General features: G+C 45.8%; 1 protein-coding gene across 1 annotated transcript in view; it reads left to right on the forward strand.

The window, feature by feature from the left end:
• GRIK5 (glutamate ionotropic receptor kainate type subunit 5) overlaps window positions 1–20,487 on the forward strand; it is a 378,627-nt gene that overhangs the window by 253,086 nt on the left and 105,054 nt on the right. The window contains exon 5 of the mRNA XM_073655889.1: window positions 8,883–9,048. Coding sequence (XP_073511990.1) covers window positions 8,883–9,048 — 166 coding nt within the window. The remainder of the gene's footprint in view (window positions 1–8,882; window positions 9,049–20,487) is intronic.

Below are 20,487 nucleotides of genomic sequence, written 5' to 3' on the forward strand. Positions count from 1 at the left end.
TACAATGCTTCACTGTAGTCATTATGAAGCCCTGGCCATGCTTCACTGTAGGCATCATCGAAACACCCAGCCATGATTCACTGTAGGTGTCTCTGAGCCACTGCCAGCCATGCTTTACTGTAGACATCACAAAGTCACCGCCATGCTTCATTGTAGGCATCAATGACTCACCACCATATTTCACTGTAGAGATCACCGAGCCATCGCCATGCTCTACTGTAGGTAGGGTATTCCTTTCAGCATATGCTTCATTCTTTCTCCTCCAGAAATACCGCTGATCTATAGCCCCAAAAACGTTTTATTTGTATGGTTATGAGCATATTGGAGCCAGATTTTCTTGTACTTTTGGGTCAGTAGGGTGTACGTCTTAGGGCATGGAGACCTTCAGCATTTAGCATACACCTTATTGTGCAAACTGATATCTCCATCCCTGCGGGCACCAAATCTTTCTGCAGTTAATTGATTGTTTTTGACCACCTGCCTCTTTGGGAGTCTGGTGGCAGTCGGTGACATTTTCCTCTGTCCAGGTAGTGTAGCCAATGTTCCTGTAACTTTGAACTTGTGAACTTTGCTTCCATCTGTATCTCTAGGAGCATTCAGTAACTGCACAAATAAGGAAAATATACAATAGGTACAAAGCAATGATCTCTCCTCTAAACTTTTTGGACCACTCTTCTGACAACCCAAGAATTTTAGTGACTCGGAAGCCATTATCCATGAGGAATGGGCTAATGCTCCTCAGGAACGCTGCCAGAAGCTGGTTCCCTGGCTATGCATCACATCTGCAGCAGGTCATAACAGCCAGAGGTTCTCTACTAAGTACTAAAGACACTTTTCATGTAGGGGTAAATAATCCTGAGACTGCAGTAGTCAGGAAAAGTGACATTTTGTGCTGAATTTGGAGAAACCACTTGTTATATTAGTCGTTTGAGTTATTTTCATTGACGGTTTATTGCAGACGGCAGAAAGTTTGTAAAAATAAATAGAACTTCATAATTAATAATTAATCACAAGACGAAAATGAGGAATAATTTATGTTAACATTAATATTTAAATAACAAAGGGATTATACAAGAATAGAAAAAGATGGTTACCCCCCCCCCCCCAAAAAAAAAAAACAGCGCCTCTCTTGTTCATGGCTGGTATTACAGCTCAGACATATGTGGCAAAGTTGCAATACCGTATATAACCTACGGACAAGAGTGGCACTATTTCTGGAATAAAACAGTCTCTTTTTTTAATCCTATAACCACTTCAAAGACGGAAAGTATTGTTAGGCAGAAATCTAGTGGTTGTAATATGAAAGGGAGCGCTCATGAAATGAACATGACTATTCCCAATTGTTCCTTTCCAGGAACGCTGTAATTGCCTCCTGTCCCTTGTGGTGGTCAATCGAAGCATATAACGAGGCTACATTACAGTTAACCAATTTACATATGTGTGGAGTTACTATACAAGCTCATTACATTGCCTGCACCTGGCCTTCTAGGGCAAAACTGCTGATTCTATTAGAGCATTCATTTTGCTGTTTTGTAGCGCTTTTGTCTTTATAATCTTTTTATAGATCTTACGCTTTTTGGTTGGCGGGTTCTATAGAGGTGCAAAATATCCGGATGAAAGGAAGTCGCTGAATAGGCTTTAGACTTGATGTGATCCAAGCGATGGTTACTGAGCCAAGCGATAGAGAAGACGCAGGTCGGAGGATATTTTTGCAATGGAGGAGACAATTTGCGGACCCCTTCGTAGCCCTCCGAGCATATATACACTTATAAGAGATATAACTTTAATCAGGTCATGACGTCTTGACATGCCCAGGAAGAGAACTGCTGGAGCCAAAGCGAACTCTGCGTTGGCTTGGAGGCTACAGAGTACCAAACTGGACACTGGGGTACTTGAAATAATTTCAGAGGGTCCGGCGTCCCCACTTAGAAGCTGTTTGAAGCTTCATCGGATTTACACAATGGTGTTCCTGCTCTGTATTCTATGTAGTGGCTAGAGATGAGCAAATTGATTCGATGCAAATTTAATTTGGATAAAAATTTTAGAAAATTTGTGCAAATTGCCCGCCCCAGTTTACATTTTTTGCAGAAGATTGCATCAGCCAGATGATGTCAGACGCAGCCTCGTGGGCATCCCAATAATAACTTGCAGATATCACATCGCGTGGACTGGCACAGTTAATCAGGAAGGACTATCAAAGCCAGTATAAAAGCCAAGGTAGGGAATGCAGCAGCCATAGTAATTTAGAATAATGAGAGGATTTCAGAGATCACAGCTCAGCAATAATGATAGGAAAAGAAAGTGTTGCGCCCCTGCGGGTCCAGTCGCCACAGAGGTACTGCATCTCACCCAGAGGTGTGGTACCCCACTCTCAGGTAAGGAGGGAGTACTACCCGGGACCCACACACCTGCATCCAACACTACACCATTCCAGACCAGCGGGCAGTGCAAGATGCACTTGTTCACTGCTGAGCCCTGTCCCTGGCTGGAAGGGGGGGGGACCAAGAGAAGGGGAACCATGTAGTAGGTATGGGTAGAGGAAGTAGATCAGTGGAGCACAGAGGGTAGGAGTATAAAAGAGAGAGTGGAAGGTTCTAGAGAGAGTTTTGCTCAGAGGAGTTGAGAGAAGAGTCAGGCCTAGTGAAAGAGGCCCAGGAGGAGAGTGGAGAGAGAAGAGAGGAGCAGTGAGAAGGGCTCGAGGAGAGACAGAGGGGATCCCAGGGGCACGGCGAGTGCAGAGGCCACCCGTGCGCCCAAATTCACGCTGACATGGAGGGATCAGGCCAAAGAAGGGGACCGGCCCCAAACTAGTGGAGAACAACCAGGCTCAACTAGCCAACCAGAGGCTGCAGCATTTTCAAGGTGTTGCAGCCAAAATCCACAATCATCTTGCCGAAAAGGCGGCTGCATAGGTTCCAGGGGACTGAGAGCACGTCGCCCAACAAGGCCCGAGGCCACTGGCTTGGGACACTGATTGCGAGGCCCAGGGCAGGAGGGTGAGAGCCAGCGCACTGAGACGACCGGGAAAGGTATTGGGGTCCCAATTAAGTGCTCCTGAGGTACATGAGAGATTGCTGGATCCCTACCCCGGTGGACACAGGACGACATGGGCGGTCATTACCGGCTGCAGCGGTAACCTGGAACTGCCTTGAACTGTGAGTAAAGCTTGAAGACTGCACCCCACTGTATCCTTGACTCATTACTGCACCACCAGCCCTGCACTACACTGCACCGACAACAGCTACCTCATAAAATCCCTATATCTTGCCCTGGAGCTTAGCTCTGCCTGTGGAGAGCTGAACCAACTCTGCTGCGTCACTATCAGCTCCAGTGGATCTGCACCTCAGCGGCGGCTCCATATAGCCGCATACCACAGGTGGCGTCACCAACCTTATTATCCTAAAAACTTTATTCCCTTTAACTTTCCCTTTAATTGACTGCCCTGGGTCACAGACCGGGTCACTGCCACCGTGACATCCCCCAGCACCGACCGACCTGGCTACTGAGTACCCCATGGCCCAGGGGACATGTCAAAAGCCATGAAATATTGGACAAATACTATAGACAGTAACGTGTTGCACAACTATTCGTCATAATGCCTTGAAGTTATCACATCAGATGGACTAACACAGTCAATCAGGAAGAATTATCAGATCCAGTATAAAAGCCAAGGTAGGGAATGCAGCAGCCATAGTGATTTTGAATAGTGATTTAGAATAGTGAGAGGACAGTGGTGGATGAGTAGTATTTATATTCTTATTTCATAACATTGGCAGCTGTTTTTATACATTTTTTTCAAAAATTGGATAACCCCTTTCATTTATAGTACATTGCTCCATTCGTGGCAGGTAATCACAAAAATGCAAGAAATTACCCACCAAGAACCAAGTTCTTTGGGTCTACGGTTGGGTAGAAGTCTTGTCTCAGGTGGAATCATGCTCCAATATTTATTCTAGGGTCTAAATACATAAAATCAGTAACATAGCCCCTCATACAGGGTTCATAAAATTAGGCAAAAGAAAGGACCTGTCCTGCCCCATTATTCTCCAGGGCCAAGATGAAGCTACAACCTCTTCACCAACTTTTCCAACTTTAGTTCTGGTGTTCATTAATTGTGGCGCTCGAAGCTCACCGCTAAGTTTGCATAACTACACCCCTATTGTCCGCCAAGACTCGGCATCATGTCAATGAAAAATGTTGGGTGGAGCTCTTCTTTCCAAGGGTTCCTGAAGGATTTTTTATGCCCTAAACAGTTGCCAACTCTTCTGGGAGTCCGAGAGATCTTTTTTTCTTTCCAAAATCTCCCCTTTAAGAAGTAATTGCCCCCCTTTGGACCCAAATTACGTTGCGTTAACTGCACTGAAAGACATATTGAGGAGAACCGATTATGATTTTCTGAGGATCAAAAAAGACCATTTCATGGAGACATCACACATATGGAACAAAGAGATATACTACAGTACATTAATTAAGGCAGCGTTTAAAAGTAAATAGGATTATTAAAAAGTAATTATTGCTTTCCTTTACAGCAGCAGAGAGAGAGAGAGGCAGTGAAATGAGGCAGAGGAAATTCACTGCACCCATACATTGCAGAAAGGACACATCAGCCGGCAGCCTCTCCAGGCTCACACAAGATAATTACTCAGCAGGCAAATCAGCGGCAGAATAGGGGGATGCAAGAATATTTAAAAACCGCAGTGAAACATTATTAAAGGGGACTCAAAGCAATTTGGTGCTCACAAACCGGGCATTAAAAATCATGGCTTCCTTACCATCCACAAGATACACTTTAATCCTGTAAAGTGGTGCGGGGTGGTAGCCGTGGGTGAGGTACCGGGGCGTCTTCCATGCCCCGGCATGCTACATGAAGTTGAGTGTCCTGGTTAGGTGTTTGGACCTTGTCTACAAGGGTGTCACGCCCTTGCAGGCTGCATGATGCCGGTGACTTCGGTTGGCCAGGACCAGATATTGAAAGGTTCAATGAGGAAGACCACCACTTTGCAAGGAATTGTCTTTTACATCCCAACTTGGTGGGAATACTATACAACAGATAGCGGGTGCATAACTTCAAGAACGTTTCTCTTAATACATGGAATACCTTCATATACATTTTCTCTATCCTTCCCTACTTAGTCCTCTGTCTTCACCACCACCCAGCACAATACTTAAGGAACTTCTCTTGTGCCCAACAACAAAACTACTGTCAGTAAGTGAGAGTCCTGTACTTCAACCCTTGACTCCCCTTTTTCCCCTTTAAGGGGAGTAACTTGGCCACTATGGCCGTTACTCAGATTCTCAGCTGACCGACGCCTTGGATCGACCGTCTTGGTCACTCTCTTCATCTCATGTATCCTGCTTTGTTCCGTCCCATTACCTCCTTGCGAACTCTGGACCATCCCATTAAGCCTCTTGCCCAAGATCACGTCTCTGGTAAATCACTCGCACTTTCTCTTGCCTCTTTCCTGGATCTCGCTATCCGTTTCTTCGGTCTCCAGTCACGTCGGGGACACCCACTTCATATGACTTTTCTCGCTGGTCAGATAATAGGTCTGCCTCTACTGCATGTTGGACACTATCTGATCACCTGACAGGAAACTGTCTCTGTCTCTTCAATGTATCCCCTCCCATTCAGGGCTAGTCCCAAACAGTAACCCTAACTCTCCCTACTGTCAGGCAAAATACAACATTGTCACTAATAACGCATATCACAATACACATTACACATTGCAACATTACACATGTCTTTAAGTGAGAACGTGGGCAGTATGTCCATCTCCTTACAATGCGATAATAGTCTGGCACTCACGTGTAGTATAACCACTCCCATAAAATACACCAGGTTAGGTTCACATAATTTCTTTATATTTTAGCAAAAATTTTTGCAGAAATAGAAAAATCGCAGCAAAAAGTATATCTAAAGAAGTAATGTAGTAATGAGATGTAGATGAAAATAAGACTAAAGAGAACCAAAATGGCAGGTCTTATTGTAGTGGAAACCTACTGTTTTTCTAGAAGGCCTTGCATTTTTCCTACCATGCCTGTTCCCCCTTGTTATGGCTCACCTGGTGAGGTAGATTCGCTAAGCACTAGGTCTGGAAGAGCAGCGTAGACTGGAGGCGTTGGTGCAGCTCTTTGAATAGAGTTGGATAAGCTAGACGCTATGTGAGACAGCAGAGCTCGATTTGCAGGTCAGCACATAGGAGAGTGAGGAACAGTGGAGCTGGATGTGCTGGATAGCATATGGAATAGTGGAATTGGATATACAGATAGGCACTTTAATATAGCAGACCTGAGTGAGCGGACAGGCACCTTTGAACAGCGGAGTCTTGTATGAAGACAGGAACTTTGATATAGCGCAACTGAGTGTGCGGACAGGAACCTTGAAACATTAGAGCCATGTATGCAGTCAGGCACCTAGGTACAACAGAGCTGAGTGAGCGGGCAGGCACCTTGGAATAGAAGAGCTGTTTTAGTCAAGTGGCAAAAGAAATACAAGTACATTGTAGACAGAGTGGTCTCTACCTGAATACTCAGGCAGTTTGCTGCCTGAGCCGGCATATAAGGCCTAGGAGATTGATATAAAGGGTGTGTCCTAGGTTACCATGCTAACCCAAAGTGCATGAGAACAGAGCGAGCTGGCCCCCCAGGGAAGGAAAAAATGGAGCCCTGTGATGGAGTCGGGACAGGTAACACCCTTGCTGTACTTTATTTGTGTCCCATTGACATCTAATGGCCTGCAGCAAATGTATTTACCATGGGATAGCTAACATCTGTTGGACCAAGATCATTCAGTGATGTCTACATTACTTATATTTCCAAGGGTTTCTTGCAATCTTATCGGAAATGCTCTTCAGATACCAACTGCATACCTTTTATAGTTTTAGATTTTAATGGACTATATCCACCATTATTAAGATATTGATCTAATTACCCAAACCACAAGTAATGACGATTAGTTACATACTTCACATGGCGTCCTCCATGAATAATGTGAAACCTTATTGAGACGACTGCCCAAAAATTTCAATGGTCTTCTATAGGGATAGTCATCTCAAAGTACAGAGTCAAACTAAATAAGACACATGGGAACAGAAAATCTATCACTGAAAAAAGAACTGTCGGGATCAGTTGTGGTCTTCTCAAAGAGGGAGAGGTTTCACTCTACTGAAATGGTCAACTTATAAACTATGGTAGACGTTGACCAAAGATGACCATGTATACCACAAAAGGTCACAAACTTATATGCTTCCAATAAATATATCACCATCAAAGAAACCTAGGCCATATGCGCCTTGGTTTAAATGGAAGAAAAATAGAAAGACGCATAAAATTAATTATTATTTATTTCAACAGTTTAAAATAGAAACAGGATTAAAAAACAAGTGCCCTCAGAATACATAACAAACATATTCCCTTAGCTAAACAAATACAGTGGTGGGGGGCCCTATATCAAAAAGGGTCAAAAAGGTATATTACAACTGTAATAAATATTGTGCACAATTCCTATAAAAAGGGGGCTAATAATGATATAATAATTTGATAATTTAATATCGGTAAATAGTACAACCTGCAGATAAGTAAAGTGCAAATGTGCCTGAAACAGTATCAAAATATGTAAATTAACATATATATATACATACACCCTAAGTTTATAAATAAATATATAAAGTGAAAAAGTGCATAAAGAGATTAGTGCATACAAAAATACACTTGCAGGTGTACCAGAAGAACAAAGGTAGTGCAATGATTGTAATTACATCTTATGCATCCCATTTAGCAAGTGCTAACAACCAGACCTGTCAGGTGGATGCATAGAAATAAAAGCACAGAAGTAATGTGTACACCTCAAAAGAGATTACTTACATAATGACCACCAAGGGAATAGCAAGGGGAGATATGCCGTCCTAAACCCCGACGCCGCCGTTTCACCTGTAGCTTTTTCAAAGGGGCGTGTGAAAAAGCTACAGGCGAAACGGCGTCGTCGGGGTTTAGGACGGCATATCTCCCCTTGCTATTCCCTTGGTGGTCATTATGTAAGTAATCTCTTTTGAGGTGTACACATTACTTCTGTGCTTTTATTTCTATGCATCCACCTGACAGGTCTGGTTGTTAGCACTTGCTAAATGGGATGCATAAGATGTAATTACAATCAATGCACTACCTTTGTTCTTCTGGTACACCTGCAAGTGTATTTTTGTATGCACTAATCTCTTTATGCACTTTTTCACTTTATATATTTATTTATAAACTTAGGGTGTATGTATATATATATGTGTATATATATATGTTAATTTACATATTTTGATACTGTTTCATGCACATTTGCACTTTACTTATCTGCAGGTTGTACTATTTACCGATATTAAATTATCAAATTATTATATCATTATTAGCCCCCTTTTTATAGGAATTGTGCACAATATTTACTACAGTTGTAATATACCTTTTTGACCCTTTTTGATATAGGGCCCCCCACCACTGTATTTGTTTAGCTAAGGGAATATGTTTGTTATGTATTCTGAGGGCACTTGTTTTTTAATCCTGTTTCTATTTTAAACTGTTGAAATAAATAATAATTAATTTTATGTGTCTTTCTATTTTTCTTCCATTTAAACCAAGGCGCATATGGCCTAGGTTTCTTTGATGGTGCAAAGATGACCATGGTTGTCCCTCAAGAGTCCATTTTCCAATTAATCCATTTACTTGTATGAGCATCAGTTTTGTGGATCTTTTCCAATTTGGTTTGCATTGTGCATCCACCCAATATCTCCACCCTCAACCCTACCACCACTTCTGGTCATGCCCTTAATGGATCTTCTCAGCTGGTTATAAAGTTGTAAGTTTGTGATTTTTTTTCATATTGTTTTTCTTTCTTCTTGTAGATTCCTCATATAAAAGTAGGACCAGAAGAAGCGCCCAAGCTACAATATTTGCGGTTTGCATCGGTCAGCCTGTACCCGAGTAATGAAGACATAAGCCTTGCTGTGTCACACATACTGAAGTCCTTTCACAACCCTTCCACCAGCCTTATCTGTGCCAAGGCCGAGTGTAAGTCTAAACTCGTATATTCTAGCTATCCTTCTCTGCATAATGAGACAGTGAGCTTAGGTGGTCAGTAAATTATAGTTTTTTTTCCAACTCGGCAAGTAATCACCTACCTACAGGATAGGCAACAACTTATAGATTCCAGGAGGTCCGACCACTGAAGCGTCCATTGATCCCAAGGATGGGGCTGTTAGAACAAAGCAGTGGCTGTACTTGGTTATTTTTGGCAGTCATATAGACAATGATTGGAGCAGTGGCGAGCATGTGTGGCCACCCTTCTACTCTAGAGGAGCTCTTCAGAGCCCTGTTTTTCAGATAGGTGTTGGTCCCAGTGGCTGAGCCCTCAGTGATCAGCAACTTATCACCAATCCTGTGGATAGGTGATAACTTGCCGAGTTGGAACCACCTCTAGTTTTTCAGCAATGGTGGAATTTTCAACTAGCAGTGCAGCTTGCCAAATCCTAACGGTGTGAAATACACAAGCTGTTAGGATTAGGCTCCACTTGCCGGTTCGAGTGGTTGTCACGTATTTACAGTCACGTGCCAACTAGATTCCCATCCTCAGCTTCTCTCAATATAATCTTTAACTTCAGCATGTGAAGAACATTGAGAGAAGCGGATGAGAATCAAGTCAACACATGCTCGTAAATTTGATGACCGCAGCAGAGCCGATTCCTAACAGTGTGCATATTTCACACTCTTAAGATTCGGAAAGTTGCAACGCTTGTAGTTAATTTCCACAAGGCTCGAAATTGCCTTTAAGTTAGAGTAGGAATGATTGCTTAACTTTTAAAAGTTTTTTTGGGGCCAAGTTTATATCCTAATATTACATACTTTAGTAATATATCTCATTAATTGTATCCTCATTGATCCGTTGTGATGTGACTCCTGGTTGCTGAAGAGGCAGCCATATGGGCAGGCTGAATTGCTGTTTTTCACAGCTCATGCGCGCTGTTTGTGCTGCGCATGCACAATAAGGCGCTGTATTTCAGATTCACTTATAATGAGATGCGCCCGATATCACATGCACAATTGACGGCACATGATTGGACACATCACCGGAAAAGGGGACAAAGCATCACTATAAGGTGATTGATTAGTCCCGGACTACCCTTTAAAATGGATCCAAGTACTACCAAACAAACATGGAAATTTACCGTAATACGTTTGTTGGGTTCTCAAAAACTTTCGGAGCTGTAATGGAAGCCACATTGGGTATCGGTACTGTAGGTGATGCCAGATGGCGGTTCTCCAAATTATGCAAAACTACAGCTCCCGCAAGGTCCTGGGAGGGCCATAGAGCGGAGGCTTCTGTCCTAGCCTATTTAGGTAATATTTTTATGCCAAATTACTAAAAAAAATGTCAATTAATAGTGAGAATTAAAAGAACTACTATTTAATATATTCCATCACTCTGGAGGCACGGAGATGCCCTATTATACAGCACTTTATTTGCTGGTGCTGTATTATGCATGCATTTATACTCAAGTGTTTAGCACAACAAGTCAGTACGGGTTGACCTGTTTTTTAATGATGTAACTTAGAAGTTGGGTCTCTAGTATTTCACTAATTGACAACTTTATGAATATTTGATTCACGTGTAAAACCGACCTCACCTTGTAAAATGCGAAAAAGATCATAGCACATCTCATTAGGGAGCTCTGATTAAGTCAGAGAGGAACCAGAAGAAGAGCGATGTTACCTGTGTACAAATATTTAGGTTGCTCATGTTGGTATTATTAGAGCACAGTTTGGCATTATTATTTAGGCACTTTAGGCAGATATTATAGTGGTATTATTTGGCATTTTGCATGATATAGTAGTAGTAATAGCATAGCAGTGTAGTATTGTTTATGAGGATATTATTAGGGCACCGTTTGGCGTTATTACTCGGCTCGTGGTGCCAATTGCTTGTATTGTATGGTGAGATTACACAAAGGAACCAGAATTGAAATCCAGATAGACAATGTTGCAAGAAATGTCTATAATCAAAATAAAAGTGGGAGTTCAGACCTGATAATTTGCATTAAATTGTAATAGATGTAATAGTTTAATGCTCACCTTCCAAACTTCAGGTGCGCATTTCTGCAAAGACGAAGCCTATGAGGTCCAGCCTATATTTAGACCAATCCCATTAGTTTCCATTTGCTATTGGACAATGTGCTGTCATAACTAAAGATGCATTTAAATGGGTAGATATTCTGTAAAATACTGTTCTACACTGTTATCGAGAAAGTACCCTGAATAAACTGCCCATAGATGGGTATCTGGCTGCCCGTAGATGAATATCAGTCTACAGCTGGCCAGCGATGGGTGTCTGGCTACAGCTGCCAATAGATGGTTATTAGTCTACAGTTGACTGTAGATCGGCATCTGGCTACGGTTGCCCGTAGATGGGTATCTGACTACAGCTGCCCATAGATCTGTATCTGGCTACAGCTGCCCATAGATGTGTATCTGGCTACAGCTGCCCATAGATGTGTATCTGGCTACAGCTGCCCATAGATGTGTATCTGGCTACAGCTGCCCATAGATGTGTATCTGGCTACAGCTGCCCATAGATGTGTATCTGGCTACGGGTGCCCGTAGATGGGTATCTGACTACAGCTGCCCATAGATGTGTATCTGGCTACAGCTGCCCTTAGATGTGTATCTGGCTACAGCTGCCCATAGATGTGTATCTGGCTACAGCTGCCCATAGATGTGTATCTGGCTACAGCTGCCCATAGATGTGTATCTGGCTACAGCTGCCCATAGATGTGTATCTGGCTACAGCTGCCCATAGATGTGTATCTGGCTACAGCTGCCCATAGATGTGTATCTGGCTACAGCTGCCCATAGATGTGTATCTGGCTACAGCTGCCCATAGATGTGTATCTGGCTACAGCTGCCCATAGATGTGTATCTGGCTACAGCTGCCCATAGATGTGTATCTGGCTACAGCTGCCCATAGATGTGTATCTGGCTACAGATGCCCATAGATGTGTATCTGGCTACAGATGCCTGGAGATATGTATATGGCTACAGATGCCCATAGATGGATATCTGGCTACAGCTGCCTGGAGATATGTATCTGGCTACAGCTGTCCATAGATGGATATTTGACTACAGTTGACTGTAGATGGGTATCTGGCTACGGTGGCCCGTAGATGGGTATCTGACTACAGCTGCCCATAGATGTGTATCTGGCTACAGCTGCCCATAGATGGGTATCTGACTACAGCTGCCCATAGATGTGTATCTGGCTACAGCTGCCCATAGATGTGTATCTGGCTACAGATGCCTGGAGATATGTATATGGCTACAGCTGCCCATAGATGGATATCTGGCTACAGCTGCCCATAGATGGATATTTGACTACAGCTGCCCGTAGATATGTATCTAGCTGCAGCTTTCCATAGAAGGGTATCAGTCTACAGCTGCCCATAGATGGGTATCAGTCTACAACTGCCCATAGGTGAATATCTGGCTACAGCTGTCTGTAGATGGGTACTTGGCTACAGCTGCGCATAGATTAGTATATGGCTACAGCTGCCCGTACATGGGCATCTGGCTACAGCTTCCTGTAGATGGGTATCTAGCTACAGCTTCCCGTAGATGGGTATCTGGCTACAGCTGCCCATAGATGGATATCTGGCTACAGCTGCCCATAGATGGGTGTCTGGCTACAGCTTCTCATAAACGGGTATCTGTCTGCAACTTAATGTAGATGGTTATCTTGCTATAACTGCCTGTAGATGGCTATCTGGCTATAGCTGCCTGTAGATGGCTATCTGGCTATTGCTGCCTGTAGATTGCTATCTGGCTACAGCTGCCTGTAGATAGCTATCTGGCTACAGCTGCTGTAGATGGGTATCTGGCTGCAGCTTCTTGTAGATGGGTATCTGGCTACAGTGCTTGTAGATGGGTATCTGGCTACAGTGCTTGTAGATGGCTATCTGGCTACAGCTGCCTGTAGATGGGTATCTGGCTACAACTGCCTGTAGATGGGTATCTGGCTACAGCTGCCTGTAGATGGGTATCTGGCTGCAGCTTTTCGTAGATGGGTATCTGGCTACAGCTGCCTGTAGATGGGTCTCTGGCTGCAGCTTCTTGTAGATGGGTATCTGGCTACAGCTGCTTGTAGATGGGTATCTGGCTACAGCTGCCTGTAGATAGCTATCTGGCTACAGCCGTCTGTAGATGGGTATCTGGCTACAACTGCCTGTAGATGGGTATCTGGCTACAGCTGCCTGTAGCTGGGTCTCTGGCTGCAGCTTTTCGTAGATGGGTATCTGGCTACAGCTGCCTGTAGATGGGTCTCTGGCTGCATCTTTTCGTAGATGGGTATCTGGCTATGGCTTGCCCGTAGATGGGTATCTGGCTACAGCTGCCTGTAGATGGGTCTCTGGGTGCAGCTTCTCATAGATGGGTATCTGGCTACAGCTGCCTGTAGATGGGTATCTGGCTGCAGCTTCCTATAGATGGGTATCTGGCAGCGACTTCCTATAGATGGGTATCCGGCTACAGCTGCCTGTCGATGGCCATCTGGCTGCAGCTTCTCGTAGATGGGTATCTGACTACAGCTGCCTGTAGATGTGTATCTGGCTACAGCTGCCTATCGATGGGTATCTGGCTACAGCTGCCTGTAGATGGGTATCTGGCTACAGCTGCCTGTAGATGGGTATCTGGCTACAGCTGCCCATAGATGGGTATCTGGCTACAGCTGCCTGTAGATGTGTATCTGGCTACAGCTGCCTGTAGATGTGTATCTGGCTACAGCTGCCTGTAGATGGGTACCTGGCTGCAGCTTCTCGTAGATGGGTATCTGGCTACAGCTGCCCGTAGATGGGTATCTCGCTACAGCTGCCTGTAGATGGGTATCTGGCTACAGCTGCTTGTAGATGGGTATCTGGCTACAGCTGCCTGTAGATGGGTATCTGGCTACAGCTGCCTGTAGATGGGTATCAGTCTACAACTGCCCATAGGTGAATATCTGGCTACAGCTGTCTGTAGATGGGTACTTGGCTACAGCTGCGCTTAGATTAGTATATGGCTACAGCTGCCCGTACATGGGCATCTGGCTACAGCTTCCTGTAGATGGGTATCTAGCTACAGCTTCCCGTAGATGGGTATCTGGCTACAGCTGCCTGTAGATGGGTATCTGGCTACAACTGCCTGTAGATGGGTATCTGGCTACAGCTGCCTGTAGATGGGTATCTGGCTGCAGCTTTTCGTAGATGGGTATCTGGCTACAGCTGCTTGTAGATGGGTCTCTGGCTGCAGCTTCTTGTAGATGGGTATCTGGCTACAGCTGCTTGTAGATGGGTATCTGGCTACAGCTGCCTGTAGATAGCTATCTGGCTACAGCCGTCTGTAGATGGGTATCTGGCTACAACTGCCTGTAGATGGGTATCTGGCTACAGCTGCCTGTAGCTGGGTCTCTGGCTGCAGCTTTTCGTAGATGGGTATCTGGCTACAGCTGCCTGTAGATGGGTCTCTGGCTGCATCTTTTCGTAGATGGGTATCTGGCTATGGCTTGCCCGTAGATGGGTATCTGGCTACAGCTGCCTGTAGATGGGTCTCTGGGTGCAGCTTCTCATAGATGGGTATCTGGCTACAGCTGCCTGTAGATGGGTATCTGGCTGCAGCTTCCTATAGATGGGTATCTGGCAGCGACTTCCTATAGATGGGTATCCGGCTACAGCTGCCTGTCGATGGCCATCTGGCTGCAGCTTCTCGTAGATGGGTATCTGACTACAGCTGCCTGTAGATGTGTATCTGGCTACAGCTGCCTATCGATGGGTATCTGGCTACAGCTGCCTGTAGATGGGTATCTGGCTACAGCTGCCTGTAGATGGGTATCTGGCTACAGCTGCCCATAGATGGGTATCTGGCTACAGCTGCCTGTAGATGTGTATCTGGCTACAGCTGCCTGTAGATGTGTATCTGGCTACAGCTGCCTGTAGATGGGTACCTGGCTGCAGCTTCTCGTAGATGGGTATCTGGCTACAGCTGCCCGTAGATGGGTATCTCGCTACAGCTGCCTGTAGATGGGTATCTGGCTACAGCTGCTTGTAGATGGGTATCTGGCTACAGCTGCCTGTAGATGGGTATCTGGCTACAGCTGCCTGTAGATGGGTATCAGTCTACAACTGCCCATAGGTGAATATCTGGCTACAGCTGTCTGTAGATGGGTACTTGGCTACAGCTGCGCTTAGATTAGTATATGGCTACAGCTGCCCGTACATGGGCATCTGGCTACAGCTTCCTGTAGATGGGTATCTAGCTACAGCTTCCCGTAGATGGGTATCTGGCTACAGCTGCCTGTAGATGGGTATCTGGCTACAACTGCCTGTAGATGGGTATCTGGCTACAGCTGCCTGTAGATGGGTATCTGGCTGCAGCTTTTCGTAGATGGGTATCTGGCTACAGCTGCTTGTAGATGGGTCTCTGGCTGCAGCTTCTTGTAGATGGGTATCTGGCTACAGCTGCTTGTAGATGGGTATCTGGCTACAGCTGCCTGTAGATAGCTATCTGGCTACAGCCGTCTGTAGATGGGTATCTGGCTACAACTGCCTGTAGATGGGTATCTGGCTACAGCTGCCTGTAGCTGGGTCTCTGGCTGCAGCTTTTCGTAGATGGGTATCTGGCTACAGCTGCCTGTAGATGGGTCTCTGGCTGCATCTTTTCGTAGATGGGTATCTGGCTATGGCTTGCCCGTAGATGGGTATCTGGCTACAGCTGCCTGTAGATGGGTCTCTGGGTGCAGCTTCTCATAGATGGGTATCTGGCTACAGCTGCCTGTAGATGGGTATCTGGCTGCAGCTTCCTATAGATGGGTATCTGGCAGCGACTTCCTATAGATGGGTATCCGGCTACAGCTGCCTGTCGATGGCCATCTGGCTGCAGCTTCTCGTAGATGGGTATCTGACTACAGCTGCCTGTAGATGTGTATCTGGCTACAGCTGCCTATCGATGGGTATCTGGCTACAGCTGCCTGTAGATGGGTATCTGGCTACAGCTGCCTGTAGATGGGTATCTGGCTACAGCTGCCCATAGATGGGTATCTGGCTACAGCTGCCTGTAGATGTGTATCTGGCTACAGCTGCCTGTAGATGTGTATCTGGCTACAGCTGCCTGTAGATGGGTACCTGGCTGCAGCTTCTCGTAGATGGGTATCTGGCTACAGCTGCCCGTAGATGGGTATCTCGCTACAGCTGCCTGTAGATGGGTATCTGGCTACAGCTGCTTGTAGATGGGTATCTGGCTACAGCTGCCTGTAGATGGGTATCTGGCTACAGCTGTCTGTAGATGGGTACTTGGCTACAGCTGCGCTTAGATTAGTATATGGCTACAGCTGCCCGTACATGGGCATCTGGCTACAGCTTCCTGTAGATGGGTATCTAGCTACAGCTTCCCGTAGATGGGTATCTGGCTACAGCTGCCCATAGATGGATATCTGGCTACAGCTGCCCATAGATGGGTGTCTGGCTACAGCTTCTCATAAATGGGTATCTGTCTGCAACTTCCTGTAGATGGTTATCTTGCTATAACTGCCTGTAGATGGCTATCTGGCTATAGCTGCCTGTAGATGGCTATCTGGCTATTGCTGCCTGTAGATTGCTATCTGGCTACAGCTGCCTGTAGATAGCTATCTGGCTACAGCTGCTGTAGATGGGTATCTGGCTGCAGCTTCTTGTAGATGGGTATCTGGCTACAGTGCTTGTAGATGGGTATCTGGCTACAGTGCTTGTAGATGGCTATCTGGCTACAGCTGCCTGTAGATGGGTATCTGGCTACAACTGCCTGTAGATGGGTATCTGGCTACAGCTGCCTGTAGATGGGTATCTGGCTGCAGATTTTCGTAGATGGGTATCTGGCTACAGCTGCCTGTAGATGGGTCTCTGGCTGCAGCTTCTTGTAGATGGGTATCTGGCTACAGCTGCTTGTAGATGGGTATCTGGCTACAGTGCTTGTAGATGGCTATCTGGCTACAGCTGCCTGTAGATGGGTATCTGGCTACAACTGCCTGTAGATGGGTATCTGGCTACAGCTGCCTGTAGATGGGTATCTGGCTGCAGCTTTTCGTAGATGGGTATCTGGCTACAGCTGCCTGTAGATGGGTCTCTGGCTGCAGCTTCTTGTAGATGGGTATCTGGCTACAGCTGCTTGTAGATGGGTATCTGGCTACAGCTGCCTGTAGATAGCTATCTGGCTACAGCCGTCTGTAGATGGGTATCTGGCTACAACTGCCTGTAGATGGGTATCTGGCTACAGCTGCCTGTAGGTGGGTCTCTGGCTGCAGCTTTTCGTAGATGGGTATCTGGCTACAGCTGCCTGTAGATGGGTCTCTGGCTGCATCTTTTCGTAGATGGGTATCTGGCTATAGCTGCCCGTAGATGGGTATCTGGCTACAGCTGCCTGTAGATGGGTCTCTGGGTGCAGCTTCTCATAGATGGGTATCTGGCTACAGCTGCCTGTAGATGGGTATCTGGCTGCAGCTTCCTATAGATGGGTATCTGGCAGCGACTTCCTATAGATGGGTATCCGGCTACAGCTGCCTGTCGATGGCCATCTGGCTGCAGCTTCTCGTAGATGGGTATCTGACTACAGCTGCCTGTAGATGTGTATCTGGCTACAGCTGCCTATCGATGGGTATCTGGCTACAGCTGCCTGTAGATGGGTATCTGGCTACAGCTGCCTGTAGATGGGTATCTGGCTACAGCTGCCCATAGATGGGTATCTGGCTACAGCTGCCTGTAGATGTGTATCTGGCTACAGCTGCCTGTAGATGGGTACCTGGCTGCAGCTTCTCGTAGATGGGTATCTGGCTACAGCTGCCCGTAGATGGGTATCTCGCTACAGCTGCCTGTAGATGGGTATCTGGCTACAGCTGCTTGTAGATGGGTATCTGGCTACAGCTGCCTGTAGATGGGTATCTGGCTACAGCTGCCTGTAGATGGGTATCTGGCTATAGCTGCCTGTAGATGGGTACCTGGCTGCAGCTTCTCGTAGATGGGTATCTGGCTACAGCTGCCCGTAGATGGGTATCTGGCTACAGCTGCCTGTAGATGGGTATCTGGCTACAGTTGCCTGTAGATGGGTACCTGGCTGCAGCTTCTTGTAGTTGGGCATCTGGCTACAGCTGCCCATAGATGGTACCTGGCTTGGCTAATATTCCACTCATGTTCCAAGATTTGTCAAAGGATCAAATACCGTATTGTATTGATTTATAGGGTTGCTACTTCCAGTCAGTGTCCCTAGTATTTCTTTCTTTCTGGGAGAGAGCTATGTTGTCGTTAAGTCCCCAAAAAGTGGTTGTCGTCGAAGGACCCTTATTTGGTACGTAGCTTACTTTTTTCTTGCACTCTTCTCCATATGGTCTTCTCCCAGTTGTAGTTAAAAATTGTGTATTACTTCAAGTGTGATTTTATTTGCCTTTTCTGGAGACAGGGTAGCTGAAATGAAATCTGTGAAATTCGTTGAACACGTCTTATTTTCTCAACCTCATAACCTCGGCAGCTATGAAACGCTGACTTACGTTAAGCATGAGCGGAATAATCTCAGTTGACAGCGCAAGTGTTTTTTTCATAGTCTTTATGGACACTGAAGTAAATCCGAGAGTTTTACAGAACGAGCCAAGCCACGCCAAATGCTATTAAAGCCAGCGTACGACCTCGATTAGATTCAGATTTAAAGTCACACGGCAGGCACAGTCCTCAGCTCGTACCTGCCACCAATCCTGATGGAAATATTGGGCCACACGAATGCCTACAGTCAGTGAGTTGTCCTTACTCTGCAGTTTTGTCTTATCTTGGCCAGCACTTAAGATTTCAAGTATGTATCCTGCAGGGAAACTTCTTTTGTTCCAGTAGATTTCCCACAGGTGCCTTTAAAAATTCTGTCAGACGCTCCCTGGCAACTGACTGCACGCTGGCACTTTGGTAGTAAGTAGATTTTATCACAGTCATGTCAGAATCTGCTGCGAAGAAGCCTCGGACAGAATATTGAATGTCAATCTGTCATTCAGGTTTTCCTTTAAAGTGATGATCGCTAAAATATGCCATTACTTTACGATGGTTCACAATGGCATAACTTGTAGATAGGTATCTGTCTACAGCTGTCTGTAGATGGCTATCTGGGTATAGCTGCCCATAGATGGGAATCTAGCTACAGCTGCCCGTAGATGGGTATCTGGCTACAGCTGCCCGTAGATGGGTATCTGACTACAACTGCCCATATATGGGTATCTGGCCACAGCTGCCCGTAGATGGGTATCTAGCTACAGCTGCCTGTAGATTGGTATCTGGCTACAGCTGCCCGTAGATGGGTATCTGGCTACTGCTGCTGGTAGATGGGTATCTAGCTACTGCTGCCCGTAGATGGGTATCTAGCTACAGCTGCCCGTAGATGGGTATCTGGCTACAGCTGTCCATATATGGGTATCTGGCTACAGCTGCCTGTAGATGGGTATCTAGCTACAGCTGCCCGTAGATGGGTATCTGGCTACAGCTGCCCGTAGATGGGTATCTAGCTACAGCTGCCCGTAGATGGGTATCTGGCTACAGCTGCCCGTAGATGGATATCTGGCTACAGCTGCCTGTAGATGGGTATCTAGCTACAGCTGCCTGTAGATTGCTATATGGCTACTGCTCATAGATGGCTATCTGGCTACTGCCTGTAGATGTCTATCTGGCTATAGCTGCCTGTAGATTGGTATCTGGATGCTGCTACCCCTATATGGGTATCTGGCTACAGCTGCTTGACGATGAATATCTGACTACATCTGCCTGGTGTTATGATCTGCAACAAGTACTAAGGAAAGATAGGGGAAAGCTGTCCCTACAGTAAGACTAAGCTAAATCCCTACGATGTAGCGGGCTGACTGTTCCTAGCGTACAGACCCGCCTTAGTCCTTGGCTAGTCTGAACGAAGACCTATAGCATTAAGGGAGGGGTTCCTAAAAGAACTAAGGACTGGGACAAAAATGGGACACTTCCTAACAGAAGTTGTTGCAGAACACACAAAGACAAACTGACAAAAATGTACTAGAGGTCCCAGAGGACCAAGCAAACTTGACAGAGAAAGGCACCGAAGCACCAGGCTAGAGAAACAGTCAAACACTGAAGTCCAGCACAGCCACAAGGGCGGAGCTGGAATATAAAGGCAGATGGTCACATGACCGCAAAACACAAGAAGGAAAAAACAAACAGGAGGGTTCTAACAGCACCCCCTCTTTTATGAGGATCCTCCGGATCCTCCAGGCCCAGGCCTATCCGGAAACCTCCTGTGGAAAGCTTTAACAAGCCTAGGAGCAGAGACATCATCCGTCCTTACCCAGGAGTTGTCTTTGGGGCCGAAACCCTTCCAGGAGACAAGATACTGTAATCTCCCTCTATGCCATCTAGAATTCAAGATACGTGAAATTTCATATTCGCCGTCTTCCACCACAGGAGGAAC

This window comes from Phyllobates terribilis, unplaced genomic scaffold (assembly GCF_046119375.1).
Source record: "Phyllobates terribilis strain yellow unplaced genomic scaffold, ASM4611937v1 Scaffold_12__6_contigs__length_324123572, whole genome shotgun sequence".
NCBI lineage: Eukaryota > Metazoa > Chordata > Amphibia > Anura > Dendrobatidae > Phyllobates > Phyllobates terribilis.